The sequence below is a fragment of the Papilio xuthus genome, unplaced genomic scaffold, assembly GCF_000836235.2.
Source record: "Papilio xuthus unplaced genomic scaffold, Pxut_1.1 DF825946.1, whole genome shotgun sequence".
In the NCBI taxonomy this organism is placed as follows: Eukaryota; Metazoa; Arthropoda; class Insecta; order Lepidoptera; family Papilionidae; genus Papilio; species Papilio xuthus.
In genome coordinates, this window is record NW_013532703.1 from 3,119,084 (window position 1) to 3,137,219 (window position 18,136).

Sequence of the window (18,136 nt, forward strand, 5' to 3'; positions counted from 1 at the left end):
AAATACTAAACAATTCTAAATAATACTGAAGTAATGATACTATGCAATCTGCGTAATGTGCTTTCTTAATTTTTTCAATATGGCTTTGCCGATAACGTAAAAAAGAATAATTTTCGCAATAAATATGTCCACTTGTTGATTAAGTACAGAACTATAAAAAGGCAAAATAAATGTATTATTTTTATACTCCAGTTATATTAAGAGACAGTTAAACATGTCAGCCAAAGCAGTATTCTTATTTGCCATTAACGCCTTCTTCGTGCAGGTATTATTGCAAAGACAGGGAGACTTATAAAGTACTTATTTTTTCTATTTCTAAATAAAAAAAACTACTTTCCAGGCTATCACTGGCGCATGTTGGGGCAACGCCTTCAATACAGCTTGGCCATCTGGCTGGGCTGGGGAGGGCTTGGGCTGGGCCGGACCAGGTCTAGCTGAAGGCCCACTAATTGAGGCAGGGCCTTGCGCCGGCAGTCCTTTTGGCGCTGGGTGGGCAGGTAACGGACTCGCTGGAGCTCCCAGAGGATTCGCTGTATCTAGTGCATCACCTATTCCCCCAGTTGGGATGTCTATAGCCTCTGATAATGCTATCGAAGGTATTTTAGCTGTTGGAGGAGAGGTGCCATTCTTGGGTACAGTGGAACTGGAAGGAGCTCTACCAACCGCCGGTGCAGGTGCGGTATCTTACGGCTGTGGTAATGGCGCTGTAGGCATTGTTGCTGAAGACATTGCTCCTATTGCAACCAGCTTGCCCGGACCTGGTTTTGGCTATGGACCTAATTGGGCCGGAGGTTTAGGCTGGGCTGGTCGAGGTATGGCGCCTTTTGGATGCGGTTGTGGGACTCCTTATTGATATGTTGTAATGTGTTGTACATTTTGTAATAAACTTTTTTTAACTTAAACATGTCTTTATATTGATGAACAAATTGACTATGGATATTACTTATTAGCTACTTATTGGTCTTCCCTACGGATATCCTACCACTGCACTGTATAAGGAGACTGGAGTGTACTCTATTAGGAAGCTATTAGTATTCCAATCCTTTTAAGGTATCATCGGACCAGAGCCACACTGGTACGACAGTCCTCAAAAAGAAAATTTCGTTCCCCTATTTCCCTTACCAAAATCTGCTATGCGCAAAAGAACTACAACTTCCTTGTGCCCTGGATTTACAACCAAATACTAGTGCGCAGTGATACCAATCAAACCAAAGGAGCTTTAAATAATTTTGGTTTTAAAAAATATATTACACAATGGCTAATGGCACTTGAATACGACTGTACTGAAAATCTACTTAAAGAACTCAATAAACATAACAGAAATTCCAAATTCAAGTATCATTTCAGGAAAATAGATAAAACTAAAACAAAGGAAAAATTTAAAATGATTAAAAAAACCCACACATAAACATAAACGCGCACATTTACAAACACACTTACACACTAAATATCATTTTTAATATACCGAAATAGAGATTCTATTCATCATTACGTATAATTTGGTAACTAACTCTTATTAACATTAGGTAATAGATAAGAGAAGGCGCTGTCTCTCGGTCACCACAGTTTTAACTAGTTCAGGAAAGCCCTACCAATTTTGTTTTTTTTTTGTTTTATAAAGAATTTGATGAAAAATGTTTTATAGTTTTTTTTTTAATATTAAGAAAAGAGCGAAAAAAATTACCGAATACTGAAGGCCTCGTCTAAAAATTAAAAGCGAAATACAAAGATGTCAGATCAGATCAATGTGAGTAGTTTCTGAATGACATCTTTAGTATATATTTATTAACACATTTTAAAAAAAAAAACATGATATAGTTAGTAAAGTCAGAAACCTCAATCCCTTGCGATCTATACAAAATGTTTAAAAATAGAATTTATGCGGCTGCTTCAACAAATAAAAATTTATTTACTATGGTGTCATCTATCATAATTAAGTTATCATTTGTCTAATCTTAGATGCGCACAATTTGTTCTGATTCCAAATTGTGATATAAGTACATCTTTATTATTATTATTTGTGAATGTAACTTATGTTTTCTATTGAATAAACAAGATGGAGCGTTCATTAGTTGAACACAATTTTTTCTCTCCTCTAAATTCGGTACCATAATTAAGTAGTCAAAGAAAAGTATAATTGTTTTGTTCAGGAATTTATTTAGTCTTATTTACAATTTGATTATTTTAAAAAAGTATTAAATAGCTCCACAGCCGCAGCCGAAGGGAGCGGCGCCACGACCAGCCCATCCGAGACTTCCCGCCCAAGCCGGTCCGTAGCCTAGTCCAGCCGCCGGCCATCCCGCGCCCGCAAACGCGACGTCTTCCGCCACCATGCCTACTGCCCCGCTGCCGCACCCATAAGACACTGCACCCGCACCAGCCGTAGGTAAAGCGCCCTCCAAACCCACTGTGCCTAAGAAAGGCAGCTCCCCTCCGACAGCCAGGATTCCTTCGATAGCATTATCAGAGGCCACGGACAGTCCCACGGGGGGAATAGGCGAGGCACTCGAAGTAGGGAAGCCGCCCCCACTGGATGCGGCTGCTCCGAGCGGTCCGTAGCCAGCCCAGCCAGCGCCCATAAATGGCGCACCAGCGGCACACGGCGCTACCTCCATGAGAGGAGCTTCGGTCAGGACCAGACCCGCCCAGCCCAAACCCTCGCCTGCCCATCCAGCGGGCCACCCGGAGTTGAATGCATTGCCCCAGCATGCGCATGTAATAACCTGCATAATAATAATAAAATAAATACATAGTTCATATTTAATTACGATGTGCGTTCTAATAAAATTTAAAACTATACCTGAGCAAGAATTGTTTGAGCGCAAAACAAGAATACGGTTTTAGCGAACATTTTGATTTATTGATGGTTCTCACTTAGACTATACACAAATGTGGATATGGGGATGGGTACAATAGTTTTTATATGTTACCATGCATCAATGACACAATATTCGTGTGCACTGTGTTTTAAAATAGATAATTTAGGTTTTTTTTTTTTTGTATTGTCCAGCTTACATTTCATAACTTTTACCAACATAAGCACTCGTTTACACTTCTGTTACGCGAGTTAGTGATAACAAAACGTGTAAAAAATTTCGTTATCTATAGCAATTCAAAGCCCATGCAACCGTTTGTAACATCATTGATCGTTTGAAGTACCTATAAAAGTCGCATACGTAAACGATAAATGCATTCTTTCTTTAACTCTATCATAAAACACACAAAAATAATGTCAACCTCTACTCTTTTGTTTGTCTGCGCACAAATTTGTGTCATTCAGGTAAAAATATTATAAAAGTTTTTTGCATACTTAATTCATCATGATCAGCTCACTATATGTTCCCGCTGAGGGACTCGGAGCCTACCCTAACTTAGGGGTAACTAGGCCTTAGTCACACTTATTTAAAATATCAATATTAATAACATGTCCATAATTATTTTTAGATTACATGCGGCCAATATTTAGGTAACGGACTCGGAATGGGCCTTGCTCCGGCTATCGGCGCTGAATATGAGCTTGGCTGCGGACCCGCGCTCGTCGAAGAAGTAGCTTATGCTCCAGGCCTAGCCCCCGGTCTTCTCGGTTCTGGACCCTATGGGTATGGACTCGCGGGTCCGGCACCGTTCGCTGGTCCAGTACCATATGGTCCCGCTGCGTACGGTGTAGGCCCTGCATACGGCGTAGGCCCGGCTTACGGCGGCACTGGTGTGGGAGACGTGGCCGTCGCCGGGGAGATGCCGGTTGCCGGCACCACTGTAGTAGCGGGACAGGTGCCTATCCTTGGTGCCGTACAGTTCGCTGGCGATGTGCCCGCTGGCGGTGTCGTCACTATAGCCGGCCGGTGCGGTTGCGGTTGCGGGGCTCCTTACATGTACTAATAGAATATTTTAAATAAAGTAATATAAATTATCTACTGTCTTTACTTACATATACTCTAGTACTATTATATTATTTTCTTCTAATATTATTTCTAGTTCACCAATTTGATCTTAGCCAAACAATAGAGAACCGATTAATATATTTACATTAAACCGTATCTTAATGATCGTAATACTTGTTATAAATCTAATAATAATGATGATTACTGCCCTGGTTTGTTCAGTCTACATAGATATCTTACTAATATTGTAAATGATAATGTTTGGATGAATGTTCGTTAGGAAGTATCTCGAGAACGGCAAACGTATCATAATGAAATTTGGCATGGATATAGAACATATCCTGGAAGAATACTCAAGCATTATATATTTTTTTTTATTCTGCGCGGACAGATTTTCGGGTAACTGCTAGTCATATTTATTATTGGCCAGGTACAAGAAAAGAAATAGGTCAGAAAGTCATTAAACAGAACTTTTTAAAGTAGTTGCGTAATAAATGTTTTATTTATCATATTAAACTGTTACATCTTTATTTTTTTTATCACCCGAGAATATTACTGCTATATATACTGCTAGTTATAATTATTTACATTCATATTATTGTTAACTAAAATATCGGTAAAATTTTGTCCCTTTTGGTCAATAGATTTGATTAAAATAAAAGATTTTATAGTAAATAGTTTATTCTACTTAGTTTTCACTTTATTTATCTCTCATGGATTGTTTAATTTTTATTTCAAAGTAACAAAAAAACTAGGACCATAAGGTTCAGGACCGTACAGCGCTGGTCCAGAACCGTATCTTTAACAAAGGTCTGATGCTATACTGGGTCCATACGCTTTAGCAAATCCCGGTCCATAACCAAGACCCGTGTCTGCTGCTAACATGAGCTGGCTGTAAACACTGACCAAGAGAATTCTGTAATTAAAAAAATAATTTTAAGTCTGTTCAATGGTCAATTGAATATATAACAAGATCAGTAGCAAGAAAAAAGAAAGCGCAATAAGTAAACATCTGAGAAAAAAAACAATCTGCAGTAACAATGAACTGTGGCAATGATGGGCAAATAATTTGAATTCAGGTTTTGTGATTTAGAATCGAAATTCTATTATATTTTTACTTAGAGATTTTGATATGCCTTTCTAGATAAGAATTATTAACTTAATTTTTAGTATTAAAAATAGCGCCACCTAGCTAATAACTTAAAAACATCCATTTGCCCAAGGTTGGTTATGAAAACTTGTAACTTGAGGCTTTGGTAGAGGCAACTAGTATCACCAATATGCTTTTGTTAAGTGTATGATTTGTTTTAATAGATGGCGCTCATAGCTTTTCTACAGTTATACTGTAGTTTACGTGTTTTAAATTAAATTCCTTTGTTTCTGATATACATATCACATCTAAGGGGCTTAAACACTATTTCACATTAAGCATCGTTTTTTCAAAATGTTTTAGTTTGGTTATTGTTGGAATTACGCCGATATGTATTTACTATACTATACAGTTTTGACTTCTTTTATAATTTCATGTCCAAATAACCATTTATTTTATGGCCAATCTAAATTTAAAAAAAACGGTTGGAAAATGACCTGGAAGAGATCGCTTATCGATAAGACCACCCCTGTTATGTAAATTGATTTATGGCTTTGTTTTATAATAGCAATAACAATTAATAAATAAATAAACATTAAAAAATCATTTCTACAAATTTACGAGCTTATCTATTTCAACATATACACCTTACAACTCAATATTATAATCTATGTAAATTATAACAGAAATTATAATTTATTAATAAAATATTTATCAAGACACGTATCGTTTGTAATGTTAACGACAAAATTTTTCATAATATTTACATAAACAATTTGAGAAATTGATAATCTAACCTATATAAAGTGACTAAAGAACTTTGAGCATCAGTATCACTCGATTGTTCATCGAATTAACAAACATGTCTTCCTTTACTTTCCTTCTGTGTGTACAAACAGCACTGTTCCAAGTAAGTCCTAAAATCATCAAATGTATTTTGTTCTTTCATGAGCCTTTGAGCAAAACGTTGTCACTTGGCATGAATCTTTTTAATCATCATAAATTATAAGAAAATAAAAATATTTTTTATTGCAGATTATTGCTGGCCAGTTCTTAAATAACAACATGCTTGCTCCTGGTCTGGCGCCTGAAGCTATGGGTTGGGCAGGACCAGGATTTGGCTGCGGAGCTCCCTATGGTGCCCCCTACGGCCCGGGACCTATGATCGCCCCTGAATTTACACCTTTAGGACCAGCTACTCTACCTTCATCTAACGGTGGTGGTTTTATGGTATCGAGTATATCTCCCATCGCTCCTATGGGTGTGTCAGTTATTTCTGACAACGAATACACAGGTCCATTGGCTGTTGGAGGTCAACTCCCTTTCTTAGGCACAGTAGAATTGGAAGGCGCTCTCCCAACCGCCGGCTCTGGTGCCGTTTCATACGGCTGCGGCAATGGAAATGTAGGCATGATCAGCGAAGATATAATGCCCACACCTGAAATGGCATACGCCAACGGTTTCGGGCCCGGTTTCGGACCTGGTTTCGGTCCCGGCTTCGGATACGGCCCTGGATTTGCCGGACCCAACTACGGTTTGGGACCTGCTGGTTTGGGACCTGCCGGTTTGGGTTTGAATGGTCTTAACAGATGTGAAGCAATTTAAAATATTTTATTAAAATTAATGTATAAATGTTATAGACGTAATAAATGTTAATAAAACTTTATAAATAAATATGTTCTTTTTAATTTTATTTTTTTATAAAAAATTATTTTTGGATATGACTACCAGAATATGTAAATGTATCCTTTTATAGTTGAGAAATAAGACATAGAATCAAGATTATAAAATAACGTTTATTAATATTTAAATTCATTTTCACAAAGCAAAACTATACAAATGTAAAATGACAACTAAGAATTAAGCTTTACCTTGAAATATTTCGAGTAATAATTACTTTAATAATAGAGTGCTACAAATTTAAAATTGACTGAGAATTTAAAGACATATTATATTATAGGGAATCCTAAAAAAAATCGAAGAAAAGCAACAAGAATTTAAGGTCAATAGTTTATAAAATATGAATAAATCCATTTTACAAGGATATTTTCAAAATTCCTGCAACTAAATGACAAAAACATTTAAAATCTAAGCTCTCCAAATCTTCGAAAGCTGAAGATCACTTGGTCGACGAAAAATCAGGTGAAAACGTTGGAAATGGACCAAAAGTTCTGTAACTATTATTATCAGATTGATATCTTCAAGTCAGTGTTTACATCTGAAGAACAGACTTCATCAAAAAATTAAAAAAAACTAAGTGTAAATTATTTTTATAACTTTTAAAAACTAAACAAATACGTAGCTAAGATACAAAAACTGTATAACAGGTTTGCTATCCTTCGAGTGTTTAGAATGTATTGTTTCTTTTGATGAATATGAGAAAATAATTGTCTTCCATACGACGTTGGAGACAATTTTATGTTGTTTCTATTTATACCACAAAATTAATAATTACGAAAAACTTTCAGTTTTTACTATTGGACATTATTAGTTAGAATCCTTTGTTGCGAATGGTGCGCTTTCGTTACCAAGTCAAGTGTCAGAATGATTATTGACGGAACATAAACGTCGACATTTTGGTAAGGCTAGTGTTGTGCCAGTACACCGACACAGTGTCGGATTTTCTTCATAACGTTACATAATAATATAACCGAATTTTATAATAATAGTACCATAATATATTAGAGGCATCTGTTGATGCTAAGACTCCCACAATATACCATCATTCCGAGATTTCACCAATACATGTCATCCGGAACCTAATTAATTGATATAAAATAAGTAAATAAAGGAATGATAATAAAATAATAACTGTCGTCGTCCAAAGGTTTAAACAAGAACTATGGAGAAAATATATTTTATCAACCCCTGTAGATATTTCAAGATGCAAAATAATTGCAAAATTGTAGCACAAGTTATGTTACGTTCTACGTTTAATTACCATAAATCTTTTTCTAAACTAATTTGATATTTCTTAGGAAAATTTCGCAGTAAAATACTTTTACTATTAACAAAATATAGTAGAAATAATTAACAATAAGATAAACTTATTCAAATTTATTTCAATGCGAACCTGGAAAAATTAGCGAGAGCCATTGTTCGGTCTGGACGGACGACGTCTATAAGCGAGAAACTCGGGTTAAAGAGAAACCTCTGTAAGCTAGAAATATGTTGTGGTCTCTTAGACTTTTTGTTATCCAGATTCAACTTCATTACTTTTACAGATAGAGATAAGATGAATCGCCTTTTACCACATAAATATAAATTAACTAACATAATAATTATTAATAAAAAGTCACGATTTTGAATACATGAATTGAGAAATTATTGATAATGATGATACAATACATGATAATTATTTAAATAATCGGACGTAATGTTATATCTTTTATGTTATTACGACATTTTTATAAAATTCAGTATATATTATACGAAGCATCGCATAGAGTATTCATTCAACAATCTTGATACTTTCAAATCATATCAATTATGTCTTTAATTTTTTTTATTATCTCCGCTTGTTTTCTTATCCAGGTAAAATATTTATTCATTTGTAAATTAATTTTGTTAAATGATTTTAAATTAGAATTATTAATTTATTATTATTATTTTTTTTTACAGAATGGTCATGGACAATTCCTTGGATCATCATTTAACAATGGGATGTTAGGAAATGGTTTAGCAGCAAGCAATCCATTAGGACCTGGAAATCCTCTAGCAGCTAACAATATTGCTGCTGCTAATATAGCAGCTAATAATCTCGCAGCTAATAATATAGCTACTGCAAACAATATAGCAACTAATAATATAGCTAACGCTAATATAGCGGCAGCCAACAATTTAGCGGTTGCTAATACATTAGCTGTTACAGAAGCTACGTTACCAGTTGCTCATCCTTTAGGATACGAACCGAAATTAGCCGGTTTACAAATCGGTGACATTGCAGCATCTAATAGCAGAGGCTTCCAAGTTACAAGTTCATCACCAGGCGCTCCTCATGGCCTGTCTGTGCTATCCGAGAATTTATTAGTTGAAGGACCATTAGCGGTAAATGGACAACTACCTTTCTTAGGTAGTGTCTCCCTGGAAGGACCTCTAGCAGCTACAGGTCAAGGCGCAGTATCTTATGGTTGTGGAAATGGAAATATTGGTATGGTGAATGAGAACACAGGTCCTGTTGGTCCCATGCCTGGTATGCCTTACGGCGGAGTACCAATGGGTCCAGGATTTGGAGGCAATGGATTTGGATTCAACAATTTTGCTCCTGGCATCCCTAATGAATTTGGAACTGGGAATCCTATTGTAGTCTAAGTTTTATTGTAATTTATTTATTTTAAATATCTCTCCGTTTTAATTATATGATGATGGAAAATTATAATTTATAATAAATTAATAATTTAATAAAATATTATCTTCGATATCGTATTTTCAATAAACAAATCCTCTGATTATTGACAGTGTACCTCTATGGGAATTCGTATTATAATATAAACCTATGAATATGTTTTGATTAGTCTATAAAGGAAGTTGTCCCAAATTATATCAATATCAGGAAGTAATGCCTTTTTATAGTTACAGAAATCTTACTAATATTATAAATGCGAATGTTTAGATGGATGGGTGCATGGATGTTTGTTTGATGGTATGGATCTCGCTAAAATTTGGCATAGATGTAGAACATAGTCGGGAAAAACGGCAACAGCTAGTGAGTATAAATCAAGTTTTGTTAGAGATAAGTAAATAAAGGTATGTTATGTTGAAATTTAAGCCTATTTAGATTTTCTATCATGCAGCGACTAAAAAAAGAAGGCTTATGTATTACTAAAAGCTTATAACGTAGAACTTTATTAAAATTAAAATACTAGAGCCATCTACTTATTATAATATGGACTTTAACCAATATAGAGTAAGTACTATGAATATATAAATCCTAACTAAGCTCACTTTAAGTTGTAACTTAGAAAGCTGTAGCTTTCTAAGTAAAACATACTCTTTGTTAGCCACAAGACATTAAATCAAACTATTTATTGACAAAAAAATAACCAAACGACTTAACCCTTAATTCGATGGTGTCCAGTGTGACGAACAACTAATAAAAAAAACTACTGAACTAGTTTAGAGAAAATTACTTAAGTATGACTTTACTAAAAAAACAGGTTTTTTTTGCTACAAAAAGTTTCGTCGAATTAAGCGTTATAACCAATAGTAAAAATGTTCACTCAAAAATGTTAAAAGTGTGCCTGAGTTAACACAAGTAAAATTTTGGAATTTTCAGTATATGAGTTCAAACGGATTTTCTGCGGTTTCTTTACAAATATAAAATTATTACGTTGTTTTGATCTTTCATTTAGAATTATGACGATTTAACTAGAAATAAATATGTCACTTAGAAGTATAAACCAAAAATAAAAATAATAAATTGTAACGAAAAAATATTTTATTGAAACAAAAATCAGACACTGGTAACATTAATTCAATATGGCTCCATTTACACCGCAGTTGCAACTTCCAGACACTGCTAGGATCCCACCAGCAGGGATCGGGCCACTAAAACCCACGCTGCCTCTGACCGGTACTTGTCCAACTACTACCGTACTACCCGCTACAGGAATCTCTCCCGCTACAGCAATATCAGCTGTACCAACACCTCCATATGTTCCAACACCAGGATAACCTGAACCACCCCACCCTCCAAAACCAGTAGGAGTATGAGCTAAGTCTCCGAAACCATATCCTGGAGCATTTATTCCTGGACCGAGACTCGCAAGCTGGCAGAATGCAACCTGATGGATAAAATTAAAATTAAAAAACTTTTAGAAAGTTTAAAAAGTATCACAATATTTAAAGACAGGCTGAACTAAAACTAATCAATTTCATTCATGAGAAGTACAATAATGGATCGATCCACCTTAAAACTGTAGTTCCAGGTGTAAGTTATAACTAAATAATTACCTGAACCAGGCCGATCGTCAAAACAAGGCTTGATAAGTTGAACATTGTTTCCCCAAGACAAACTAAACCTGAATCAAAACCATGATACGTATCATGTATAGTTTTATATATTCTTTCGTTATTCATTTTGCAAGAATCAAGCTATTTGTAACACGATCAAATGTGTTTAATATATCTTTCAACGTACGAAATATAGATAATAATTACAATTGAATAAAACGCAATAATTAAGAAAGTAGTATTACACATTAAACTAATGTACTTAAAAACCCACATCAACTGATATATAAACTTTTATTTCTAACATACTAATCATTATTGTGTTTATTCTACACAAAATATGTATTCAAAAACTATTTTCATATTTGTTTCAACACTTTTATTAAAGGTAAATCTTCTAAAAGGTTCGATTAGGTTAACTAGATGATATTACCAATTAACCGGACTGATTTTTTTTTTGGGATCGATGGATCTTTGCTAATCTGACCCGTTTTTAATTAATACTTCAATAACTATTTCGTTAGTCATCTTTTAAAGTAGTTCTTTCTTTTTCAGACAATTAACGGCCAATTATGTGGAACAAATCCTTACCATGGATTTATTGGTAACGGAATGGCTGCGGACAATCTAATTTTGGGCAACCCTGGCTTAGCCCACGGACCATTCGCAGGGCTGCCCTGTGCACCTATCATAGCTGAGACTCCATTGACGTATGGACCATCGATTGTTGAAAACTTCCCCGTCTCTAGCTTATCTCACATCCCACCTGGGACATTATCGATATTTTCTGACAATTTGATCATCGAAGGACCGATTATTGTCTCTGGTCAACTACCTTTCTTAGCCAGTGTGGCTGTGCAAGGAGAATTACCTGCGGCTGGACGAGGCGCGGTATCATTTGGATGTGGAAACGGGGAAGTTGGTATCACCAATGAAGGTGTCATTCCACCTGCTATGCCTTTCGGTTATGGTAACTTTGGTTTCCCTGGTGAAATCGGTTTCGGTTCACCAATAGGCCCTAATTTCAGAGGCTACATATAGAATGAGATTACAGTTTAATTATTTGTACGTGTAATTGTTTTTTTACAATAAAATAAGAATAATATAACATCCGTTTTTATTAAATTCCTGAACCACATGATACAATAATAAATAATTTAATTAAATTTTAGTATAAATTCATAATCAAACTTTATAGAAACGACAAATTTTAATGCTAACAAGTTTATTCTAATTTCTTGAGAATACATTTGATAAATTTATAGAATAAGATAATTCCATAAAGTAAATTTATAGTAGTCAAGCTAATTTATCTATCGTCGACAACTCGGTCAGAATGTTCTCTGAACCATATACCAACACTAATTTAATAAACAACGCTTCAATGACCCGAACATTGAGTGACATAAAATAGATAAGTTTAGCATTATTGCATAGCGATGCCTTTCTTCCTTGTCTAATGACTATCTGTCGCCCGCTTCTCCGTTTGCACGGAATTTAAAAAAAAGTTAAGTAGTAGCCTATTTCTTCCTTACTATGTCTACATTTGTGTTTCAATTAGATTCGTTGAGCCCTTCTGGAGAGACCTTCTACCAAAAAACTAACATTTAAGGATTAATTATAATGAATAGAAAAGTAGAAGGTACTGTGCCGACCCTTCGTAGGGAAAAAGACAGGCTGATGAACATGTAGATCGAATAAACTCTATAATTAATTATAGGAAAACAATGGTTTTATCTAGAAATCATAATTGTACACAGTTTTGACATAATTTCCCATAAAGCTCTGGTGTTGCTACTTTGATGATGTGTTATCATTTTTCAGACTAATGTGTACATACAAAACATAGGTATAATGAGATGTGTAATATTTAAGGAAGGCGATATAAGAATCTAATAATTAAAATATTCAAACTTTCGTGAGACATTATACTAAACTAAAAGGCCTCCGATGGGGTCGAAACTAGTCCGTGCCACCACCGGACGAATATACGAGAGTTTTTAGCCGTGTTTATATATCAGTTAAGAATCTAATAATGCTTGAAATCAAAGTAAAATGAGAAATGAGATTAATAACGAAAGAGAAAATGTGATATTATTACATCAAGACATAACATTAATTATATTGATATGAAAATTGTATCTCAATTAACGAATAAAGTGTTGTTCACATGCATAGTTTAATTACGAATCATTAGCATTTTATTGGATTGTATTGTTGGACAATGGTAGAAATAGTGTGGATCACGAAGCGAATATCTACAGTGTAGACAGACGTTACACCATTGGTACTTAATAAAGTTAACAATATAGCTGCGGTCTGATCTTCACTACGTCATCATAAGCTCGTGTTATGTCTAAGAATTTATATTTCGGATAAAAAAAAACTGGGATAGAAAAATTAACAAATATCTTTAAATACAAGCAAGCTTCATGTTAAGACGCTACAGCTTAATCTGTAACATCTTAATTCATAAAAATTGTTATATTCAACAAAAGCAAAATGTGTATTTCTACAAAATTATATTGTGTCGAGATTGATGTAAAAAGAAATAAAATAAAATTCAACGTATTAAAGTTATCAATAGTATATGTGTAATCGTAAAAACAGACTTTCAAAAATATATTAACGAAATACATTTAAAAAGGTCTACAGTATTTCTAATATTGTAAGTTGCGAGAAGTACTAGTAATATTGGTTTATGTAATAAAGATAAGCCGCATTCTGTCAGTGAAATGTATATAAAAGTAGATTTCTTTCGTTATAATCATGAAAACAAAATATATTTTACAATCTGAAAATGAAATGTGACTTAACATTATTTCAATTTCAGTATAAAAACATTTACATAAATTTAAGGCACCATTCCTACATAAGCCTTGCGGCAAACAAATAAAATGTCAGCAAATTTCTTCATACTCTGTTTATCTATATTTATACTTCATGTAAGTATTTAAATTCAACCAATTTGAGGTTATTAAAAATCGCGCGAGATTGCAGATAATAAAACACTATTTATTATATAAAAAATTACACACAGATTAAAATTTATTATCTATTTCAGGTTATAACAGGCCAATGTACTGCCACGGTCTACAATGGCATTATTGGTGCAATTGCGCCTGAAAGTGCACTGCCATGTGGTGGTGTAGGACATGGTCTACCAGGATATACTCCATCTCATGGTGGAGGATTTGCAGTGACAAGTGCATCACCCATCGCACCTAATGGTGTTACAATTGTTTCTGACAATCTTATTGTAGAGGGCGCTTTATCTGTTTGTGGACAGTTACCAGTATTAGGGACTGCTGCATTAGAAGGTCCCTTACCTGCAGCTGGACAAGGGGCTGTAGAATATGGATGTGGAGATGGTGAAGTGGGTATTATAAGCGAAGTGTCTCCTGATGGATCATTTATGTATGTCGGACCTGTTATCGATTACTCCCAAATCGGATTGACACCAGCATCGTGTAGCTACGTTTATTAGATTATTTTGTTTATAATAAATATGTTATGTTAATTAAATGAACTGTTTTTTACAAGTTTATGTGTTTTTAATACCTTTAAAAATAAATTACCGTGACCAACGACTAAACACTCATTTGGCGTAGTCATATACATCACAAAGAGATATGATCATTTACAAACTCATATAAACGTGACATTCAGTGAAATCATGACTGCAGTCATAGTAGTTCATCTGCCAAGACGAGCAGATTCCATGTTAAAACAATAGGAAGCAAAATAATTCAAAGAATATTAAAAATCTTATCTTACTTGTCCCTATCCTTTTGCCGACGGTCCTAACTTTGTGATTGTATATTTAATGCTTACGTCTTCGCTATGGCGCTTATGTGAGTCGCTGAAGTAACATCTGTCTGCAATTAATAATACGGTAATTTAATGCTATAATAGAAAAAAGTAAATGCTGAAAATAATAAAAAGGTCAAAAAGATTGTAATTGTGTAATTTCTTTAGTCCTTAATGCTTGCAGACGGGATACGAGAGATTTCTATTCATGCATACCGCAAGGCCCGAGTTTGAGAACCGTTTTCATGTCGAGTTAATCATTAATGAACTTGCGAAATAAATAAGTTAAGTAGTAGGTATTAAAGACATTATAGGCAGTTGAAATTGTAGATATCAACTACATAACAAAGACACTAAAATGCTACACAATAGTAATAGAGGCTTCATTATTTGAAGTCGTGATATTAAGTTTGACGACCGACCCCACGTATTTGGGATAAGGACAGGGAGATGTAGTTGAATTATCATAAAACTATTAAAACATCAAATAAAAATATTCTTCCTACTCATTAAATAATTTTATATGAATAAAGAAGAAGAGAATAAGAGAGAAGAAGAAAAAATAAAAATATGACATTGCGAAAATATTTTTTTTAGAAATTCATCACGAACTGCGAATATGCAGTTAAGTCGAGTTTCAAATGACAAAAGTAATAGATAAGTATGAGCGTATGGATTCGTTTGGATGTTGAAGGAGATAAAGAGGAGAGGATAATTCCAAAATCATTGTAGTACAGGTTCCTGGAGTTTTGTTTTAGTGAGCGTAAGTTCCTTAAAACGAAAAGACGTTATACTCGAATTATATTCGTTTATATCTCAAAGCTGTAACAATTTCATTTAAGATTTTACGACTCTATATACATAGAACTGGAGTTGCAAATGCACGACTCTATATACATAGAACTGGAGTTGCAAATGCCCAAGTGGTTTACGAGGTGACGTATTTACAATTTGTAATATTAATAATAAGAGGATTGAGGCGAAAGCTGAATTAAGTGCTTTGCTGGAACAGAATATTGCGTGTTAGTCTATTTTAATTACTTAAAAAGAAAACTTACCCAAGATCGTAAGAAAGTAATTGATGCAAACGGGTTAGACGTGACTTACTTAAGTTATTAAAAATGATAACAATTTCTTTGCTTATATCCAAATTTCAGTGCCTAATTACATTAAAAAAATATATTTAATAATGTTTTATTTCTTACGTGCCCTATTGATGTAATCTATTATGGTAATACTTGATAATATTTACAGAAAACATATTACCAAACTTAGTTGTAACAATGATAAAATGTAAACGATATAAAAATAAACAGGTCGCAAAGAAAAGTATCAGTTTGCTTTCATACTTCGAAAATGGTGCGTCTAATCGCTATATTATGTCTCCAAGCATATTTTTTAACAGTAAGTAAAATTTTAAGAACATTATTCTAGCGCAATACCCATACTCTTATAGGAGACTTATGAAGCATCCACTATTCAATATATTACATTATTAAATGTAAATCTTAATAGAAGTTTATATAAATAATGTGTCTTAATTTTTATTAGGACAGCTATTTTACTGTGATTTTGTTGTTGAACATTTAATAACCATGTTTTAAATTTCAGGAAGCTTTCGGCATACCTGTAGGTATTCCAGGAGCGGGTTGCGCGAACGCGCTACCAACAATGTTACCAGGACCTGCAATCGAGGCTTATTCAATGGCAACACCATTTATTAATAACATTCAAGTAACTCCAACTATCTCAGAATTAGTACCATCATTACAATACGGAGATATGACAATGGGTGGTGATTTACCAATTGGTGGGACTATAAAAGTTTGTGGTTGTTTCCCTGTCTATGGTATGATCGCAGTAGATGGGGCATTACCTTCTGCCGGTACAGCTGTAGTAGACGATTTATTTGGAAGACAATCTTTCGAAGTCAGATGCGGTGGACCATACTTTTAAACTATCAGACGTTTCAGTCGAAGTTAATTCGCCTTAGTAAATTATAGACAATTTCACATAGATTTGATGTAAGTTGGAATAATGTTACTTTTACTTTATTGTGATGTTGTTATTTCTAGTTTTATAGTTACGTTTTATAATTCATTGTACAATTGAAATACATAATTAATTAAAATTTTGTTGTCTTATTAAATATCTGTAGTGGAATTCAATAGAAATGAGGATTACCCACTTATATCCTTATGCACCTACCTATGACATGAATTTTCACCATGTTAATATGTAATTTTGGGGCAACTAATAATATTTGAAAAATGTATCACGTTTTTCTGTCCTTTTCGGTCTATCTATAGTTCTATATATTTTATTAATTAACACCAAAGTAATATATGCATATTTATATGTTTCAAAACATCGCTAAAATGCTGTAACAACGTGTTTTATCACCATCAACATTTTTATAACTATATTTGACATAGTATACTGACTGACATAGTATACTCACAAAACATTCATCCCCTATTGTTATATTGCATTCTTATTTTATTTTATTTAGTAACAGGACAACTTACAGCTGTTATAACTAACAATGTAACTATTATATAAGTGGTAACTTAAAGCTAATTACAAGTTGTCACACATGGTAACTGCACGGGTAATATAATTCACTTTTTTGATTAATTAGTCGGAATCAAGAACGGAAGAAACGCTCATTAAGTAGACGTTTGATTTTAAACGCTGACATGTTAAATATATCCATATGCTCAGAGATTGTATAATAACATCTGCACGCTCGCAATATGTAACTGTTCTCCCAGTACCTGCTCTTAACTCACGTTGTATATAACATGTTAAGTCCACGATTACGAAGCCCACGCGTGGGTACCATGATGCCTACTTTTTTTTCTTTTTTTTACTTATTCTTGAGGCTAAATGTTTTGTATATATTGAATGTCACAATTATCTATATCAAATTAACAGCCTAAAAAATAAGTTTCAAGTGTCTATCTGTAATAAATATGACGATACTAACATAGAATTTTTTAACCTCATTATCGCGTTAAAAATAGTCTATGTTCTTTTTCAGGCTCTAGACGACATCATCTTAGTATATTCGAATTACATACTACTTATATCTATTTAAGTATTGTATAAAACCTATGTTTATTTCCTGCGAAACTTGGTCCAAAAATTTGGACACATCGACCAATTTCTACACTACTTAGACACAACGACATCAAAGATAGACGCTAGATATAACCACGAAAATAACCAAAGTATGGGCGGCCTGTGGGAACTATATAGTGGCGAGACATGACACTTAATATCGCGTTTCAATACAATAAAGTCTCGTTACAGCGCCATCTATTGGTGAGCGGCAAAGACGATGTCAACAACCTACATTATTGTATCATAGTTTGTAACTTTTGCTTTTTCTAGATATTTA

The 18,136-nt window shown here is 34.0% G+C and overlaps 7 protein-coding genes across 7 annotated transcripts; 6 read left to right on the top strand and 1 right to left on the bottom strand.

The window, feature by feature from the left end:
* Positions 1-214: 214 nt before the first annotated feature.
* Positions 215-1,187, top strand: LOC106123840 (chorion class CB protein PC404-like). Its single transcript, XM_013320247.1, has 3 exons — positions 215-265; positions 341-812; positions 1,051-1,187. Exons 1-3 carry the CDS (start codon positions 215-217, stop codon positions 1,185-1,187), a joined length of 660 nt encoding a protein of 219 aa, XP_013175701.1.
* A 2,293-nt stretch (positions 1,188-3,480) lies between these two features.
* On the top strand, positions 3,481-3,879 carry LOC106123842 (chorion class A proteins Ld9-like). Its single transcript, XM_013320249.1, has one exon. The coding sequence runs from the start codon at positions 3,481-3,483 to the stop codon at positions 3,877-3,879; it is 399 nt and encodes a 132-aa protein (XP_013175703.1).
* Positions 3,880-6,066: 2,187 nt separating this feature from the next.
* On the top strand, positions 6,067-6,576 carry LOC106123843 (chorion class B protein M3A5-like). The gene has a single exon (XM_013320250.1). It carries the CDS (start codon positions 6,067-6,069, stop codon positions 6,574-6,576), a length of 510 nt encoding a protein of 169 aa, XP_013175704.1.
* Positions 6,577-8,634: 2,058 nt separating this feature from the next.
* Positions 8,635-9,282, top strand: LOC106123844 (chorion class B protein M1768-like). The gene has a single exon (XM_013320252.1). It carries the CDS (start codon positions 8,635-8,637, stop codon positions 9,280-9,282), a length of 648 nt encoding a protein of 215 aa, XP_013175706.1.
* A 1,157-nt stretch (positions 9,283-10,439) lies between these two features.
* Positions 10,440-10,968, bottom strand: LOC106123845 (chorion class CA protein ERA.2-like). The gene is made up of 2 exons (XM_013320253.1): positions 10,924-10,968; positions 10,440-10,754 (listed from the first exon to the last, which is right to left on the bottom strand). Exons 1-2 carry the CDS (start codon positions 10,966-10,968, stop codon positions 10,440-10,442), a joined length of 360 nt encoding a protein of 119 aa, XP_013175707.1.
* A 2,852-nt stretch (positions 10,969-13,820) lies between these two features.
* Positions 13,821-14,410, top strand: LOC106123847 (chorion class B protein PC10-like). Its single transcript, XM_013320255.1, has 2 exons — positions 13,821-13,868; positions 13,988-14,410. The coding sequence occupies exons 1-2, from the start codon at positions 13,821-13,823 to the stop codon at positions 14,408-14,410; spliced, it is 471 nt and encodes a 156-aa protein (XP_013175709.1).
* A 1,679-nt stretch (positions 14,411-16,089) lies between these two features.
* Positions 16,090-16,689, top strand: LOC106123848 (uncharacterized). The gene is made up of 2 exons (XM_013320256.1): positions 16,090-16,137; positions 16,345-16,689. Exons 1-2 carry the CDS (start codon positions 16,090-16,092, stop codon positions 16,687-16,689), a joined length of 393 nt encoding a protein of 130 aa, XP_013175710.1.
* The last annotated feature ends 1,447 nt before the right edge of the window (positions 16,690-18,136 follow it).

Bases quoted from the DNA above. Each gene is read 5' to 3' on its own strand.
- LOC106123840 (XM_013320247.1), top strand. From the start codon at position 215: ATGTCAGCCAAAGCAGTATTCTTATTTGCCATTAACGCCTTCTTCGTG. The intron at 266-340 runs GTATTATTGCAA...ACTACTTTCCAG, and splicing joins TTAACGCCTTCTTCGTGCAG to GCTATCACTGGCGCATGTTG. The intron at 813-1,050 runs GTATGGCGCCTT...AATCCTTTTAAG, and splicing joins TTTAGGCTGGGCTGGTCGAG to GTATCATCGGACCAGAGCCA.
- LOC106123842 (XM_013320249.1), top strand. From the start codon at position 3,481: ATGGGCCTTGCTCCGGCTATCGGCGCTGAATATGAGCTTGGCTGCGGA.
- LOC106123843 (XM_013320250.1), top strand. From the start codon at position 6,067: ATGGGTTGGGCAGGACCAGGATTTGGCTGCGGAGCTCCCTATGGTGCC.
- LOC106123844 (XM_013320252.1), top strand. From the start codon at position 8,635: ATGTTAGGAAATGGTTTAGCAGCAAGCAATCCATTAGGACCTGGAAAT.
- LOC106123845 (XM_013320253.1), bottom strand. From the start codon at position 10,968: ATGTTCAACTTATCAAGCCTTGTTTTGACGATCGGCCTGGTTCAG. The intron at 10,755-10,923 runs GTAATTATTTAG...TTTATCCATCAG, and splicing joins TGACGATCGGCCTGGTTCAG to GTTGCATTCTGCCAGCTTGC.
- LOC106123847 (XM_013320255.1), top strand. From the start codon at position 13,821: ATGTCAGCAAATTTCTTCATACTCTGTTTATCTATATTTATACTTCAT. The intron at 13,869-13,987 runs GTAAGTATTTAA...TATCTATTTCAG, and splicing joins TATCTATATTTATACTTCAT to GTTATAACAGGCCAATGTAC.
- LOC106123848 (XM_013320256.1), top strand. From the start codon at position 16,090: ATGGTGCGTCTAATCGCTATATTATGTCTCCAAGCATATTTTTTAACA. The intron at 16,138-16,344 runs GTAAGTAAAATT...TTTAAATTTCAG, and splicing joins TCCAAGCATATTTTTTAACA to GAAGCTTTCGGCATACCTGT.